General features: G+C 38.6%; 1 protein-coding gene across 7 annotated transcripts in view; it reads left to right on the top strand.

Moving 5' to 3' along the window:
• USP45 (ubiquitin specific peptidase 45) overlaps positions 1 to 14,281 on the top strand; it is a 49,287-nt gene that overhangs the window by 6,456 nt on the left and 28,550 nt on the right. For all 7 annotated transcript variants that reach the window (XM_068184131.1, XM_068184130.1, XM_068184132.1 and 4 more), the window contains 4 exons: positions 1,801 to 1,910; positions 3,979 to 4,148; positions 5,651 to 5,754; positions 6,137 to 6,237. In XM_068184131.1, coding sequence (XP_068040232.1) covers positions 1,811 to 1,910; positions 3,979 to 4,148; positions 5,651 to 5,754; positions 6,137 to 6,237 — 475 coding nt within the window. In that variant the 5' untranslated portion in view covers positions 1,801 to 1,810. Of the gene's footprint in view, positions 1 to 1,800; positions 1,911 to 3,978; positions 4,149 to 5,650; positions 5,755 to 6,136; positions 6,238 to 14,281 lie in introns of those variants that run through there.

Here is a 14,281-nt window from a genome sequence, read left to right as displayed (position 1 = left end):
GTTGATGGACATTAGGTGTGCTAACATCTGTTGAAAATATATAGTCAGGAGCTGGAATATTTAGACCTTTCTTACTGTGTGAACAGGAATTGTGAATCCATGAGATCAGCAAAGCTGAATTCAGTGGCACAGTTCACTTGCATGTCTAGGCTTTGTAACTATAAGTATAGGAAAATTTGAGATATGTAATTTAGGAACATCATGGCATTTAATATAGTATAAGCTAATTTCTGTGTAAATGTAGCATTTTGTAAAAAAAATGTGCTGTGTTTTGAAGGCTTGAGGAAACATGAAGCTGTTGATGCAAGGAAGCAGTGAGTAAAGATTTCTTTTATACTCTACAAAAATTTGACTTGTCCAAAGTAAATCTCTCATGGGTAGGTTCACGCAGAAAACCTCTAGCACTAGGAGTATGTAGGGATGTAGGGCAGATGCAGGGACTTTTATCCAGATGTGTAGGAACTTGGAACAGGAGCTCGGTGGTACAGATTGCATGCATTGCTTCAAGGAAGGCTGTTCAGGTATCAGTGATGGTGGTGCTCTGACATCAGTATTAATGACTGTTCTGGTGATTGGCTTAGTGGAGAAGTAAGGAGAGGGAATACTGAATTCAATATACTGGTTGATTCCTGTGTCTCTCAGAGCTTCAGTAATACAAAGGTCTAAATGCATATACAGAAAAGATTAAAAAATCTTAAGTAGACAAACTTGTTAAACTTTGGCAAACTTAACAAATTGATCTGTAGTAAGAATATACCTTTTGCTATGCCCTAATGTAGGGCATTTTAGAGGTTTCCTATACCTAAATGCAGTAGCACAGTTGAAAATCTTTGGTCCTGGTGGCTCAGGTGACATTACTAGCCTGTTTCTGGTACACAACAAGATGTCATTTTGTTTCTGAACAGAATGGCTCACATGTTTGCAGTGTATGAGTATTTGATGATTTTACATTCATATGTTTTGTATGTGAAAACAAAAATCTGTTTTTATGAACCACGTCATTAAAAGACAAACTGTAAACTAAGCCCCAGCAGCTGTCTGTATGGTGCACAACTACAGTCCTTCAGTGGATTCACATTCAGATTTTGATTAAATGACTGGTGTGCTGAAATCTCTCATGATTTTTTTAAAGTTTCAAATATCTATGGCAAATATCTATGCTTTAATTCTGTTCCTCATAGGACTTCTTGATTAATGACACAAATTTCCTATGAGAGACTTAATCTTTATGGACTCTCCAGTGTTTAATAGAGGGATCAGTTTGCACTCCAGTCAGTCATCCCTTGTAGGATAGAACACTTTAATCAGATTTGGAAGACTTTTATTTTCTTACACTGTTTGAAATTGCTCAAAAACCTTTAGGGAATGTGCCAAGGGTAAATAATGACTGAAACCTTTCATGAGGGATATATGTTAAGGAAGAGAAACATTTATTTTGATGGAGTTTTTCCGGTATGTTGTGGTTGTAATAACTTACTTTGCAGTAACAAAAATAAAGAAAATCTCAATACCTCAAATATTTAACACCACTGACTAGAAGTGAGTGTGCATGTGTCCCATTTTCCTGCAGCTACAATTCATAGTGTCCTGTAGTCTAACTGGTGTTGTGACATTTCTAAGACTTCATTCCTGACACATTCATACTCCTTGTTACACAATAGCTGACATTAGACTAAGCCTAAAACTGTGTTTGTGATATTTGAATGTGTGATTAGATTTTGTGCTTTTAGAGTTCAAATGTGCTACATTCAGTGAAACATTTCAATAAAAAATAAAGTAACCTCTGTTTGTCTTTTGTAGTAAGCAACAGATGCGGGTGAAAGATCCATCAAGAACCAACCCTGAGAAGCCAAAGAGAAGCAAAAGGCCTAATAGGCCACAGGATGAGGACTCTTCAGATGATATTTCGGGTAAGTACATAGTTAATATGTAGAAACATAATACATGTTTCTCCTGAGGCTGAGGGCTAGTAACTTCCGTGTTGACTGATGAAAACCACAAATCATTGGTACCATGAAACTTTTCTTGCTTGAATTTATAACAGAAATATCCCCAGTCAGTTGTTTATTACATGATCAGTTGTTATACTACATGACTTCCCTGAAAGGCTGGAGAGCTGGTTGATCTTTGATGACAGCCTCTCCATGTGAGGTCAGGCACACATGGCAGGAGGCTGTGTGGCTGAACAGGGAGCTTCCAGCTGAGCTCAGAGGGAAAAAGAAATGGCAGAGAGGGTGGAGGCAGGTTTGGGCTGCCTTTGCAGAGGTCTGGAGTGTGCATGATTGGGGATTAGGTAAAGCAACTTCAGTTAGAATAGGATCTGGTGAGGGGTGTAAAGAGTAAGGTGAGCCTGTATGGGTACAGTGGCAGTAAAATGAAGACTCGGGTGAGTGCACACCTGCTGCATGAGGGGGCAGGGGTTCTAGGGACACAGGATGTGGGAAAAGGCTGAGGAACTCAATTCTTCCTTTGCTTCTGTCTTCACATGTAAGCTCTGCACTTAATCCTCCCTGGCTGCTGACCTTAATGGCAGACTCTGGGATATAAACATTGTCCAGAGTAGAAGATTGAAAACTGTTAAACAAACTGGATGCACACAAGTCCATGGGGTCAGATGGAATGCCTCTGAAAGTGCTGAGAAAACTGATTGATGTCATTGTGAGGCTGTGCTCTGCCATCTCTTTATGGCAACAAATTGAGGAGGCCAGCTGATAAGCAGGAGGATAGGTCTGCCATTCAGAGTGACTTAGACTGGCTGGAGAAATGGCCAGGCAGAAACTTCTCCACGGCAAGTGGAGAGTCTAGCACTTGGGCATAACCACGTGCCATTACAGGGTGGGAATTAAGGCAGCTTTGCAGTGTGTCCTAATGCACACACTGAATAAAAAACAAGCTGTGCTGTTTGTGCCTACTGTAGGCAGGATTGTATTAATGAGAGTGCAGGGCAGGCAGGTGATTCTTTCCATCTTTTCAGAGCATTTGTGGGGGACTTCTCTGGGAGAACTGTGCCCAGTTGTGGCCTCTCTTACCAGAAAGGCTGACCTGTCAGCGAGGCCAGTGGTTCACCCCCTTCACATTTTTAAGGAGATTGAGAACATGATGTGGGAAGAGGGGCTGAAGGGAATGTCTTTTTTTAGCCAAAGGAGTGAAAGTATAATTTCTTTCATTGGCTGCCTGATGGTAGTTACAGAGAAGGCAGAACCAGATTCTTGTAGGAAGTCCATGATGAGAGGACTAAAGACAACAGACCAAATTTAGGGCCTGGAAAATTTGACTAGGTATGAGGAAATTTATTTTATATTCACTCTGCGGGTGGTCAGACAGAAATCTGATTTTCTAGTGAGTTGGTGAAGCCTCAGTCTTTGAAGATACTCAACGTTCAGCTGAACAAAGCCACGAGCAAACAGATCTAAATTAATATTTGGCAGTGCTTTAAGTGAGAGCTTGGACAAGATGGCCTTCAGAGGTCACTTCAAACTTAGCTTATTCTGTGATACAGTGGAATTTTTGCAAAAAAATATGACAGAGAAGAATGGTTGATATTCACATTCAGAATGAGCAATTGTAGTAGGGATGCATGGGTATTTGAAAATCTTTATTTATGGGTTGAAAAGAGGTCAGTGGTCTGTGTTGTTATATGCAAAAATAGATTTATCTATTATTTTATTGTCAAAAACCAGGGAAATTAGTTTTGTACAAAAGTAATCCTTGTACTTTTGTACAAACTAGTTTATCTGGTTTTAAGAGGTGGCGTTTATTGACTTGAAAAGAATTTCCATTACGGAAAGAATGAAAGAGATTCCTTCATAAAATTCAGTATGTGGGGAGCAGCTGGCTGTTCTTTCCTCCTTTAATTCTTTGCTGTTTTTTTTCCTGGTGCTGAATTAATTGCAGATTATGGTCTTTCAGTGTACATGTGCTCTCTTTCATAGCTATTATTTTTGATGGATAAAAGCGAGTATGTGTTATTTTCTGTAGGGCTAACCTGCCAGCACGTGAGCCAGGCAGTGGACGTGCACCATGTGAAGAGAGCGGTGGCTCAGAGCGTGTGGTCAATCTGTGCGGAATGCCTGAAGGAGAGGCGGGTGAGCGATGGTGAGCCTGGGGCACCTTCAGACATCTGGCTGTGTCTCAAATGTGGCTCTCAGGTAAGCAGGTGTGCTCAGTTTGCAGAGGTGGAGTTTCTAAAGGATATGTTGTGGATCCTTGTCTGTTTGGCATCTCGTTACCTCCAGAGGAGCAGTGTGACGCAAGTGCTTAGTTGTGAGAGTCGCTGCTTCAGCTTCCTCGGGAAGTGGGGTGTGACTTTATGTTCCTGTTCGTTTTTGGCAGTGTTGAGGGTTAACTTTATGTGTCACAGTGCGGTGTGGCATCACAATTAGTGATGGTCCTGCCTTTTTTCTGTTCTTATCTGCATCCTCTTGCCACATACAGAAAATTGGCTCTGGGAACTGTGTGGCTGCAAAATGCATCTGATCAGCTGGCTCCTCTGGCAGAAGTTCCCATAAATAGGAATGAATGAAAAACCAAACATATATATGGCTGAATGAACTTGTGCTGTGGACACTCAGTTGCTAGATTTGATTGAAACCAGGGAGAAAGGACTATGCTGGACTGAGAATGCTGCTCCTGTGGCAACTAGCCATTAGATTGGATCAGTTAAAATGTCAAATCATGGCTTTGGAGTTTAAAATGGCAGGTGCTGACCCCAGGGGCTTTCACAGATTTCTGCTCTGGGAATGAAGTAAATAAAAAATTTTGCTTGATATAGCAAAAATCAGTTTGTGGACAGCGTCAGGCTTGGTTCAGCCAATAGTTGCCTGAACAAAAGCATGTCATGATTTTCTTGGAATTTCAGTAGGTTTCACTATAGAAGCCAGCTCCTACCAGTATAATATGAACAGATTTGAATTTGCAAAGAAACATGCTATTCACAGAGTTCAGAAAATAGTTAACTAGATCTGAGGAGGACTCATATGTCTTTCTTGAAAAACTTCCATTAAGGAGGGCCTTTAAAAGGAGTTAATTCTGTGTGCTGCTTCATGTTCATGCTGTTAACAGCTTCTAAAACTTATGCCTATTCAGAGACCAGTCCTGAATCTAAGTCCCACTCTGCTCATTCTTGAACCATTGCAAATACTTTCTCTTGAAATTGCTGTACATAAATGGTGTGTTCTGAGCAGATTTATAGTACAAGTACAAGCACCTTCTGTACTTTTTTCATTTACTGTCTAGAATGCATTTGACATTCTTGAGCAGTGAGGGTTACCTATGCTGTCCTCTTCCTTGATAGTCTATGGACCATATATGCTATATAGTTGTTTCATTCATAATTATTAGAGCATTTTTGCTTTTTTGAATGGCATCATTTTTTGTCAGTTGATATTTATTCAGTACTTATCTGAAAGCTAGGAATTATTTCTATTAATAATTCTCTATATTTTAAGTGGTTTTTCCAAGTAGAAAAGATGAGAAAGTTAAATCCTCTCAATCCTTACAAATCCTAAATAAGTAGGGCAGAATAGCTTCTTGTCTAGTTTTGAAAAGTGGTGTTTTTGTAGTTTGTTTACTAATAATATAGTCTTTTAATAATATAGTCTTTTCCTTCTTCTCTTTCCCCCCATTATTGGGTTGATGTGTCCATTTTTAGGGATGTAGTAAGAATTCAGAAGGGCAGCATTCTCTGAAACACTTCCAAACTGCACGCGCAGAACCTCATTGCATCGTTATCAACCTCAGCACGTGGATCATATGGTAAGAATCAGTATGCAGGTGTGTGTGCCTGTACGTAAGGACTTCACATAACTTCAGGCAGTGTCTTCTCATGATAAAGAATGATTCTGACAGATAAAATTAATGCTTTCTATATAGGAAAGGTAGGCTTTCTGGAGGCAATATGTGTTTGTCCTTTGTATTCTCTGAAATTATTTAAATCTGTAAGGACCACAGTGAATTGGGACTGATCTATAGAAGAGCATATATGAGATGAAGGAATTCAATTCTATTCCATTTTGTTAGTGTGAAAAATTGAAACTGAGAGCTTAAGTCATTTGTGAATGTTATTTGGGAGGTTTGCTAGAGCTGGGATCTGCAGGCAGATAGCCCTGAATTCCAGTTTGTTTCTTCTTTTGTTTAGGTGTTATGAGTGTGATGAAGAGCTGTCAACACATTGCAACAAGAAAGTTCTGGCTCAGATAGTTGACTTCCTTCAAAAACATGGTGCCAGGGCTGAACCAAGTAAGTTTGCACAAATAGTTTTATCTGGAGATAATAATAAGCATTTCAGATTTTGAGTCATGTTAAAAATACAGCTGAAAAATTGTGTAAAATGTGACCATGATGTAATTTATAATTGCAAAGCTTCTTGGGGAGGTAATGCCTATCAAAACATAATGTCACTCTTTTTTTTCTACAGTATGATTACATTTTAAAAATACTTTGGACGCTATAGAACAGTTTTTCTGAATTTTGTCTTTAACAAGGAAAGTTTACCGTAGAGGAGTTGTTACCTTAAATAAGATAAGGCCATATAAATTAATAAATTAATGCATAAAAATATATTGAAGTGTACATTATACATTCACTATAAATGAATTTAATTTTCTTGCCATGGATGTATAACAGCTTGAAATCTTCTGATTTAAACTTGTTCTCCACAGTTAGCTAGATTTGTTTAAGTGGATTTTCCTGTACTCTGTTGTTGGATGTAATATCCTTTTTTACTGTTTAGTTTTAATTGATAGAATGGTCATTTTTATTAAAATAAGATCGTATTAAATTATTTTCTTATATTAGGAGCATACTGTACCTTCTCAATATATGTGCTAGTGGATAGAACTTTGTATGTGTGGCCCTCAGCTGTCTGCTCTTGATAATGTTGATGTTATTCATCCCTGCTGTAACACACTTGGCAGCATTTCTGGCTTGTGATTTAGAGAGTGCATTGAATTCCGCATTTGCTTCTCAAAACCCACCTTAAGTAAACTTTTAAAACAATTGGTTGCATCCTTTAACAGTGATAATCAACCAGATAGAAGTAAGAAAGGAGAACAGTTGCCTTACAGAATTACACTAAGTATTCTTCTAGCTGAATGTGCATAAATCCTACCGGTTTTGAGGGAAAAAATGAAGGGCTGCTTAAAAATATGGTATTTTGATCTAGTCACAGGTTGTATATTAAATTATTCAATTTTAATAAATTGATATATTGCTATATTTTGCATCTTTTTTTCTTGGAGCAGTGAATATACAGCATGTGGCTTCACTTGTATTCACAGCTTTAGTTTCAAATTTGTGTGCAATAAATGGGTGTTGCAGCTTTCTTGCAGATGAAAATGCTGTGGTGGTTTTTTTTTCAGTTAATGTAATGAAAGCAATTTTATTCCATTATTGTACTGCTGGATAAGACTTTCTGAGTGATGCAACTCTGTGCCTCATGGTTTAGATTCTTAATTTGTGAAACTTCAAAGCATCTAAAACTTTCAGATTAAGAATTTAGAAGTTTTCTGTGAAATGTCTTAAATTAATCAACTTAAATTCCAAACTAACTCAGGAAAAGTAAGTGTATTTATAGCAGAGCAGGGTGGCATATGTTTCTGCTGTATATGCATTTGTTTAATTTTGGTACTCTGTTTTGAAAATGCTTACATTTCATGTAAATGTTTGCTGATATAACTGGAGCCAAAATTGTATACTTTGCTGTAACTGGAACCAAAATTGTTTTTGTTTTTGTTTTGTTTTTTTTTTTTTGTTTTTGTTTTGTTTTGTTTTGTTTTGTTTTTTTGTTCAGGGCTTAGACATAGCCTTGCAGGGTGCCTGCCTTGGCAGCAAGAGGTCTGAGAGTGCCAGGGTCGCTCCTGCAGGGCAGCCACGTCCCCTGCTCCATTCTGGGAAAGGGTTGAGGCTGCAGTGCAGGCTTGGATAAATACATTAAGCGTGTGTGTGTACTTCCAGTGATGTCTTGGAGGTGAAAGTCTGTGACCCTCTCCACTCTGTCAGTGTTGAGCAGTTTGGACTGCATTCCTAAAAGCTCTGGGAATGTTGGTCCAAAGATGATCTGTTGGGTTTTCCTGAGTGGCAAGGAAAAGACAGAAAAGCTCTTTGCCCGGGACTGTGTCTTTAGGCCAGGCTCTTTGCTGGAAGAGGCTGGAAAACAGCCGTGTATTCCTAAATGACTGGTGTGCATCACAGGGAACTCCCGACCAGAACTGGCACTCTTGGTTCATTCTGATAAACGACAGACTTGGTACTTCTACAGAAATCTATCTAGGGTTTTTTTCTTTTCTTTAAATTAGACTACCTTTAGGGATTCTGAAAAAATAAAATCTGAAATTGGTATGTAGTTCATGCTGTTGTCCAGAACACAAAAGAGCACGCTGTATGACTGCGAAAATTAACTCTACTTTTATTTTGGTTTAATTTTTTTTAGTATAACATTTTACTTCACATTCCATTGATATTTTCAGTGTAGCTGTCATTCTTTAAATTGTTAGTTGGTGTAGATTTAAAAAATTTATTTTGTGTATTCACTCCTTAAAAACATAAGGTAATTAAAAAAAATAAAAAATAACTTGTAAAAAAAACAAGTAGTGTAAAACTGACAGTTAATTCATATTTCTCGCTTAAAAATCCATCTTGTGCTTTTTTCCCCATTGCTTTTCCGTTTCTTTCTAAAAAAGCAGTCACAGTAAAGACAATTCTCATAGCAGAATGTGGAACTGTAACAAGAATTCATCTTACGTCTGGATTTCTTTCTGTTGTAACGACTGGTTGGCATGGTGCATCATTAAAATTCAAATAGCATTGTGTAGAAATTTCTGTAGAAATGCAGTATGAAATGGATTAAGTAGAAAATGGGGGCTGCTAGGATTTTTTTTCTCAAAAGTTTTCAAAAGTGCAGGATTCATTTAAAGACAAAATGATCAGTTGAAACATGTGAGAGAGGGTTATATAGATTTCCTAATTAATGCATCTTGGAAAATAAACAAAAGCAAAATGCTTGTCATTTGGTACTAATGTGGTGGAATAGTGTGGCAGCAGGATCCCTGCTTTTCACTCAGCCTCTCATAAAGATTCAACTTCACTTCAGCTGTAAAAATGTGCAAATTACATTACTACTACATGACTGACTTTTGTAATTACATTAAGCGATTGAGATAAATCCCAGTGCTGGGTTCCCAAAAGAATGCTTGCAGCTGTGTGATTTTCACATCTGATCCTATGGTTTGTTGTACCCAGCAATGCCTGCTCTTTTCTTTTTTTTTTTTTGCCCTTTTTTTTTTAGAGGAGTCTCTTTGGTTAAGAGGTCATGTTGGGCACAAGCTGGAAGAAAAAAGCAAGATTGCTTTCTAGGGTGTACCACCCAGAAATTTGTTTTGTGGAGAAGGTTAGCAGGCCGTGATGATTGCCACAGAAAGGCAGGTGCAGTATTGTCCGTGTGGCACACTTGTGAGCTTCACATGGACATAATGCACATGTAGTACACAGGAACCATGCTGAGACATTGCAATCTGCGTGTCTGCTCATTTACTGGAGAAAACAAATCGCTTTGCAGTCTTAAAAGTGAATCTTACGCGTATTTTCCGTTGCAGAAGCCAAATTATATGTTGGTGGAAATATAAGATCGCATAATTTTTATAGAGCAGTTAATTAAATTGGTTTGTGTGGCAATAGAATAGGAAGAAAGAAGATATATTCTTGAATGTTGTAGTTAAATTTATTGTTGGGAGGGCCAAGCAGAGGAACAAGGTTTTGCTAGTAAGTTCAGCTGCCTGGATTTGCCAGTAAGTGAAAGTTAGAAACTTGATTTTTGTTTTGATGGCTATAACTAATGTATAAAAATAGATATAATTTTACAGTACATGTGAGAGCTGCAGACTTGTATAGAAAAACAGGTAGTGTGATGAATAACTTTGCAGATTTCCATTCTGCGGTGGATATTAGCAATTGACAAAGGATCTTACTGAAAAAAATGGTGTTCTTTCTTAAGTGACTTTTGCATGTAGTTTGGAGTCATAGAAGACCATTCTATCTACTTAAAATTAACTAGCAAAATAAAACAGATTATGTTGATTTTTCTGAATCTGAAAATACACTTTGGCAAAAAGGCAAATTTTGGTTGTTGGCCAGAAATTTTCTTTCAGTTTTGTTTACTTGCTAGTAAGCTCCTTGCAAAGGAATGAAAACTGAATCATTGACAAAAAAAAACCAAACATTTAGGCATTCTGTCATTTTTAACCATGGATTCTTACCTTTCCTGACCATGTACTTATTTACTTGTGAGGTGTAACACAAGTCATCTGAGCATAGAGGATCAAAAGCAGTCCTTGAATAGGTTGCTCTTCCATGCTGTGCAGATGTCTTTTCTAGTTTATAACATTGTGGCAAGACTCAGAGAAATAAAATTACAGTTTATAACATTGTGGCAAGACTCAGAGAAATAAAATTACAGTTTATAACATTGTGGCAAGACTCAGAGAAATAAAATTATATTTTATATTTGGTAGGGTTGTAACACTGCTACAGAAATTGAGCTTTTAAAATGTAAAGCTAGTGACTATTTCAGAAGAAAATCAGTCTGTTTTTTAAAGGTTGGATTCTCATTGTTGTTCAGTGTTGAAAAAAAAACCACCTAAATCTTTTAGATAAAAAAGGAGTGCCAGACAATTTAGTAACATTTCATAATACAGCATGATGAGAACTTGGTAGAAGAAAGGCAGTCTGTTAACCTTGCCTTTACTGTGAAGACCTTCAGTTGAAGTACCAGAGTTGTATTCAATAGAAAAGGCTTGACCTTGGAATAAAAGTGCGTATTCCTGGAACCCTTATTTTCAATTTAAAAAAAAAGTTGCATTGAAAAGATGAGCAATAGTGCTTACTCCCCTGGCTGAAAAAAAACTTGATGTCATTTATCTTCTTGCTTTCATACCATCTGCACCCCCAGACAGAGCTCAGTTTCAGCAAAGGCGGTACAGAAGTCCGTGTGTACTGCAAATGTTTGAAATGCTGGCGAAACAAATTGGTAGGGAACCCACAGCAAGTTTCCCTTTGCAAGCGGATGTGTCGGCACCGCGTGTGTTTGTACACCTGGTGCAGTAAGTGGCTCTGCTTTGTGGAGTGAATCGTTGTCTATGCTAATGTTTGGTTTAGGAATCTCAGTCACTGCCCATGAGGCTGGTGCTGAGCAGCTGTGGGACAAAGCAGTGTTCCCTGCCTCCGGAGAGCTTATGGGACGGGACCACGGGTGAGTGGAGCAGGCACAAGAAAAGCTGAAGAAAAGAGCAGCAAGAAAAGGGTGCTTTGCAGGCAAGAGTTGTAGCAGAGGAGCAGCTTCTGTTCCCCTTCTTTCCAGGGCTCTGGTGGGAAGGGGGCTTTCTAGCGTGGGGGAGAGCAGGGTGGTGTTAGGAAGCTGTGCTGAGCCTGAGGCTGTGTCTATGTACAGAAGCAGCTGTCTGAGAGTTGGAGGTGGATATCATGGTGGGACCAGAGATGGGCACTAACCTGGTGCCTATGGAGAGGTGGTCAGTAGGGTGTGATGATCTGGATGGAGAGCCGGGCAATAGGTTTTGGCAGAGTGCTCATGTAGAGTGTCTGTGCAGCCAGATACACTTTATCAAAGGAAGAGAAGGTTCTGGTGATCAAGGCACAGCTTAGGTGGGAGTTTTCCTTGTATGGCTGCATCAGAAAGGTCACCTCTGCAGCAAAACAGCAGGAAGAATCTGACAGAGGGGCATGGTCTGAATGTTTGTCCCAAGCACAGTGGGATACTTTGTCTCTGCTGGGGATGGATAGGCCTGCCTAGGGCTGATGTCCATACTACCTTATGAAAGGCAGAGAGCTTAAGGGTCACCATCTCAATTCTCTAGCAGATGAGTTAACTAACGATGGAAATCTGTCTGAAATTAGTTACTTTTGTGCTTTTCACCCATCCTGCCCTCATTAATATGAACAAGGTTCTTTATAACAAATATTACTGCATGTGGACAAAGGACTACTTCTTTTATTCTGTTAGGCCAGGAGCGGAAGGTCCTTGTGGGCAGCTGCAGATGACAGCTGTTTTGATGGAATCCTTCAGCTGGGATCTTGTGTATACACTGGCTTAAAAGTCACTTTTCATACCCAAAAGCATGCCCGTTAAATTACAGGATTGCAAGATTGAGTCAGCAAGGGTCCATGAAACAGTTGTTCAGTGCAAATTCACTTTAAAAAATTACATATTAGCTTTTTGATTAATAACATGCTTGTAGCCTTGGGTTAATCTTGCAGAAGGACCCTCCAGCCCCAGTCTGTAGAAATATTAGCTATCACAGTCATTACCAGCATGTTCTATTAAGACTGACCAACTCTTCATATGTCAAGTAAACATTCAGCTTCAGGCCTGTCTGTCATTTATCACTGAGCCAGGGACATTGAGCAGAGCTAAATTAAAAACTGCTGTCCCTCCTCTGGCTCTGTATATGTACTTAAAAATATCTGTGCATTGTAAACAAGGCAGGAGGTAATGTTTGTAATAGCAAAGCAGCACATTCCTGTCAGGACTTTTTCACAGATACAAAAATGTAGTAAACTGTTGTGTGGATTGTGTTTTTAAAATTATTAAGAAATCAAAAGGCAGTAATTAAAACCTTCTGAATGAAAGGAGATTCCTAACTTTGATACCAATATCCAGGCATTTTTCCAATTTGCCACTACTTCTCATTATGCCTATACCTATATCCTTATCCCTGTTACATATCCTCCTCGTTATCCAGCTTCGTGGCAATCGGATGTCTGGTTCTCATTTCTTGTGTTTTCTAATTGCATATTCATCCAGCTCTTATCACAAAGCTGGATGCTTCAGCTTTGTTTTCCCTCCCTTAAATAATTTGTATGTAAGGTTCAGCAAATGGAACCTTGCTACTTGTGTGAAGCTGCCATTTAACCATGAAGTGAAATGCTTTTATTGAGTTTGCCCTGCAGATATGGTCCGCTGTGGCAGTGCTGTCCATATTTGGTGGCTGTGCAAGGAGAGCCAGGTGGTGCTGCAAAGCATAGCACAGTGAAGCGTGGACAGATCTAGGTTTGACATTTGTCATCCTGTACTGCTAAAGGGAAGAGAAAAATCTGCTTTTCCATATGCTTATGCTTTAATTTTTGCCTGCAGTTTTGTCCAGATGGCCCTGTGAACATTGTTTACTTTAAGATGCTGTCCCAGATGTTTTTGAATGCCGATGGATAAATGCAACAACTGTGGTATACTAATACACAAATTATTTCCACAATTTTGGCTCTTTTTTCCTTTTTTTTCCCCCTCTTTTTAACCATCTCTTTCCCCCAACACTATTCTGAATGGCCCACTTCTCTGAGGGGAAAACATCTCCAGTTATATTATTAAACTGAGAGAGAGCAGTGCCTTTGCGTTGCAGATAACTTGGAGCTCCCATTCCCATGCTGAGGTTGTTCTGAAGCTCTGTGAGTGCATGAGCTGCAGACACTGTAGCATTTCCCTTCTAAGCATACAAGTTAAAAGGTGTTGCTTCATGTAGCCCATAAAACAGTGACTGTTAAAGGGTGTGAGCAGCTTGCTCGTTGTTTATTATAGTCAAAACCACTTCGTCTGCTTTTTCAAGGAGAATTTTGTCTTTTACTTTGCCCTTGTACTGTCTTAATTTTCCACCTGAGTGGAAAGGAGAGTAATTTAAAGCTGTGTAAGCACTGTTAACAAGAACATTTAAAAATGTTTTTAAACAGCAAAGCACCTCTAACTCTAACTCTGTTTTGAAAAACTCTTGATACAATTTGGAAGAATAGTTGAGCCTTGGTGGCACTGTAGGGTGCACACAGGCTGCATCAGAAGCTTGTTGCCAGATACAATAGATATTTTAATGACTTCTTTTTTATTTAATTATATTTTTTTCATTTTCTAAGCAAGAAGGTATTTAGGAGTGTACATAAAAGAACCTTTTGGCATGAGAATTTCATTAACGTAAATAGGTCTGTTAGTTATTTCTCAAGAACACTTTAATGAGACTTCAATGTGAAACTCATTAGAACAAATACATGAATTCATATGTCAAGACAGAGATTGTAGCATCACAGTTCTTGGCATCTATTAAGTCCATAACTCATTTACATTGATGTGCATTGTTAATCAATATTTAAGACACTGCAGATGTCAGTAATGTTCACATTTAGTCCTGCAACCATGACAGTATGAAAGTTGCTAGTAGAATTCAAGGCTAAATATTGTTATCTCAAGTCTTTCCATTACCTCTAGGCTACAAGTTAATGACTGTCTAACTTT

This window comes from Anomalospiza imberbis, chromosome 3 (genome assembly GCF_031753505.1).
Source record: "Anomalospiza imberbis isolate Cuckoo-Finch-1a 21T00152 chromosome 3, ASM3175350v1, whole genome shotgun sequence".
Lineage (NCBI taxonomy): Eukaryota > Metazoa > Chordata > Aves > Passeriformes > Viduidae > Anomalospiza > Anomalospiza imberbis.
The sequence above is the reverse complement of the archived record's forward strand: the minus strand, read 5'-3'. Positions and strand labels throughout refer to the sequence as shown.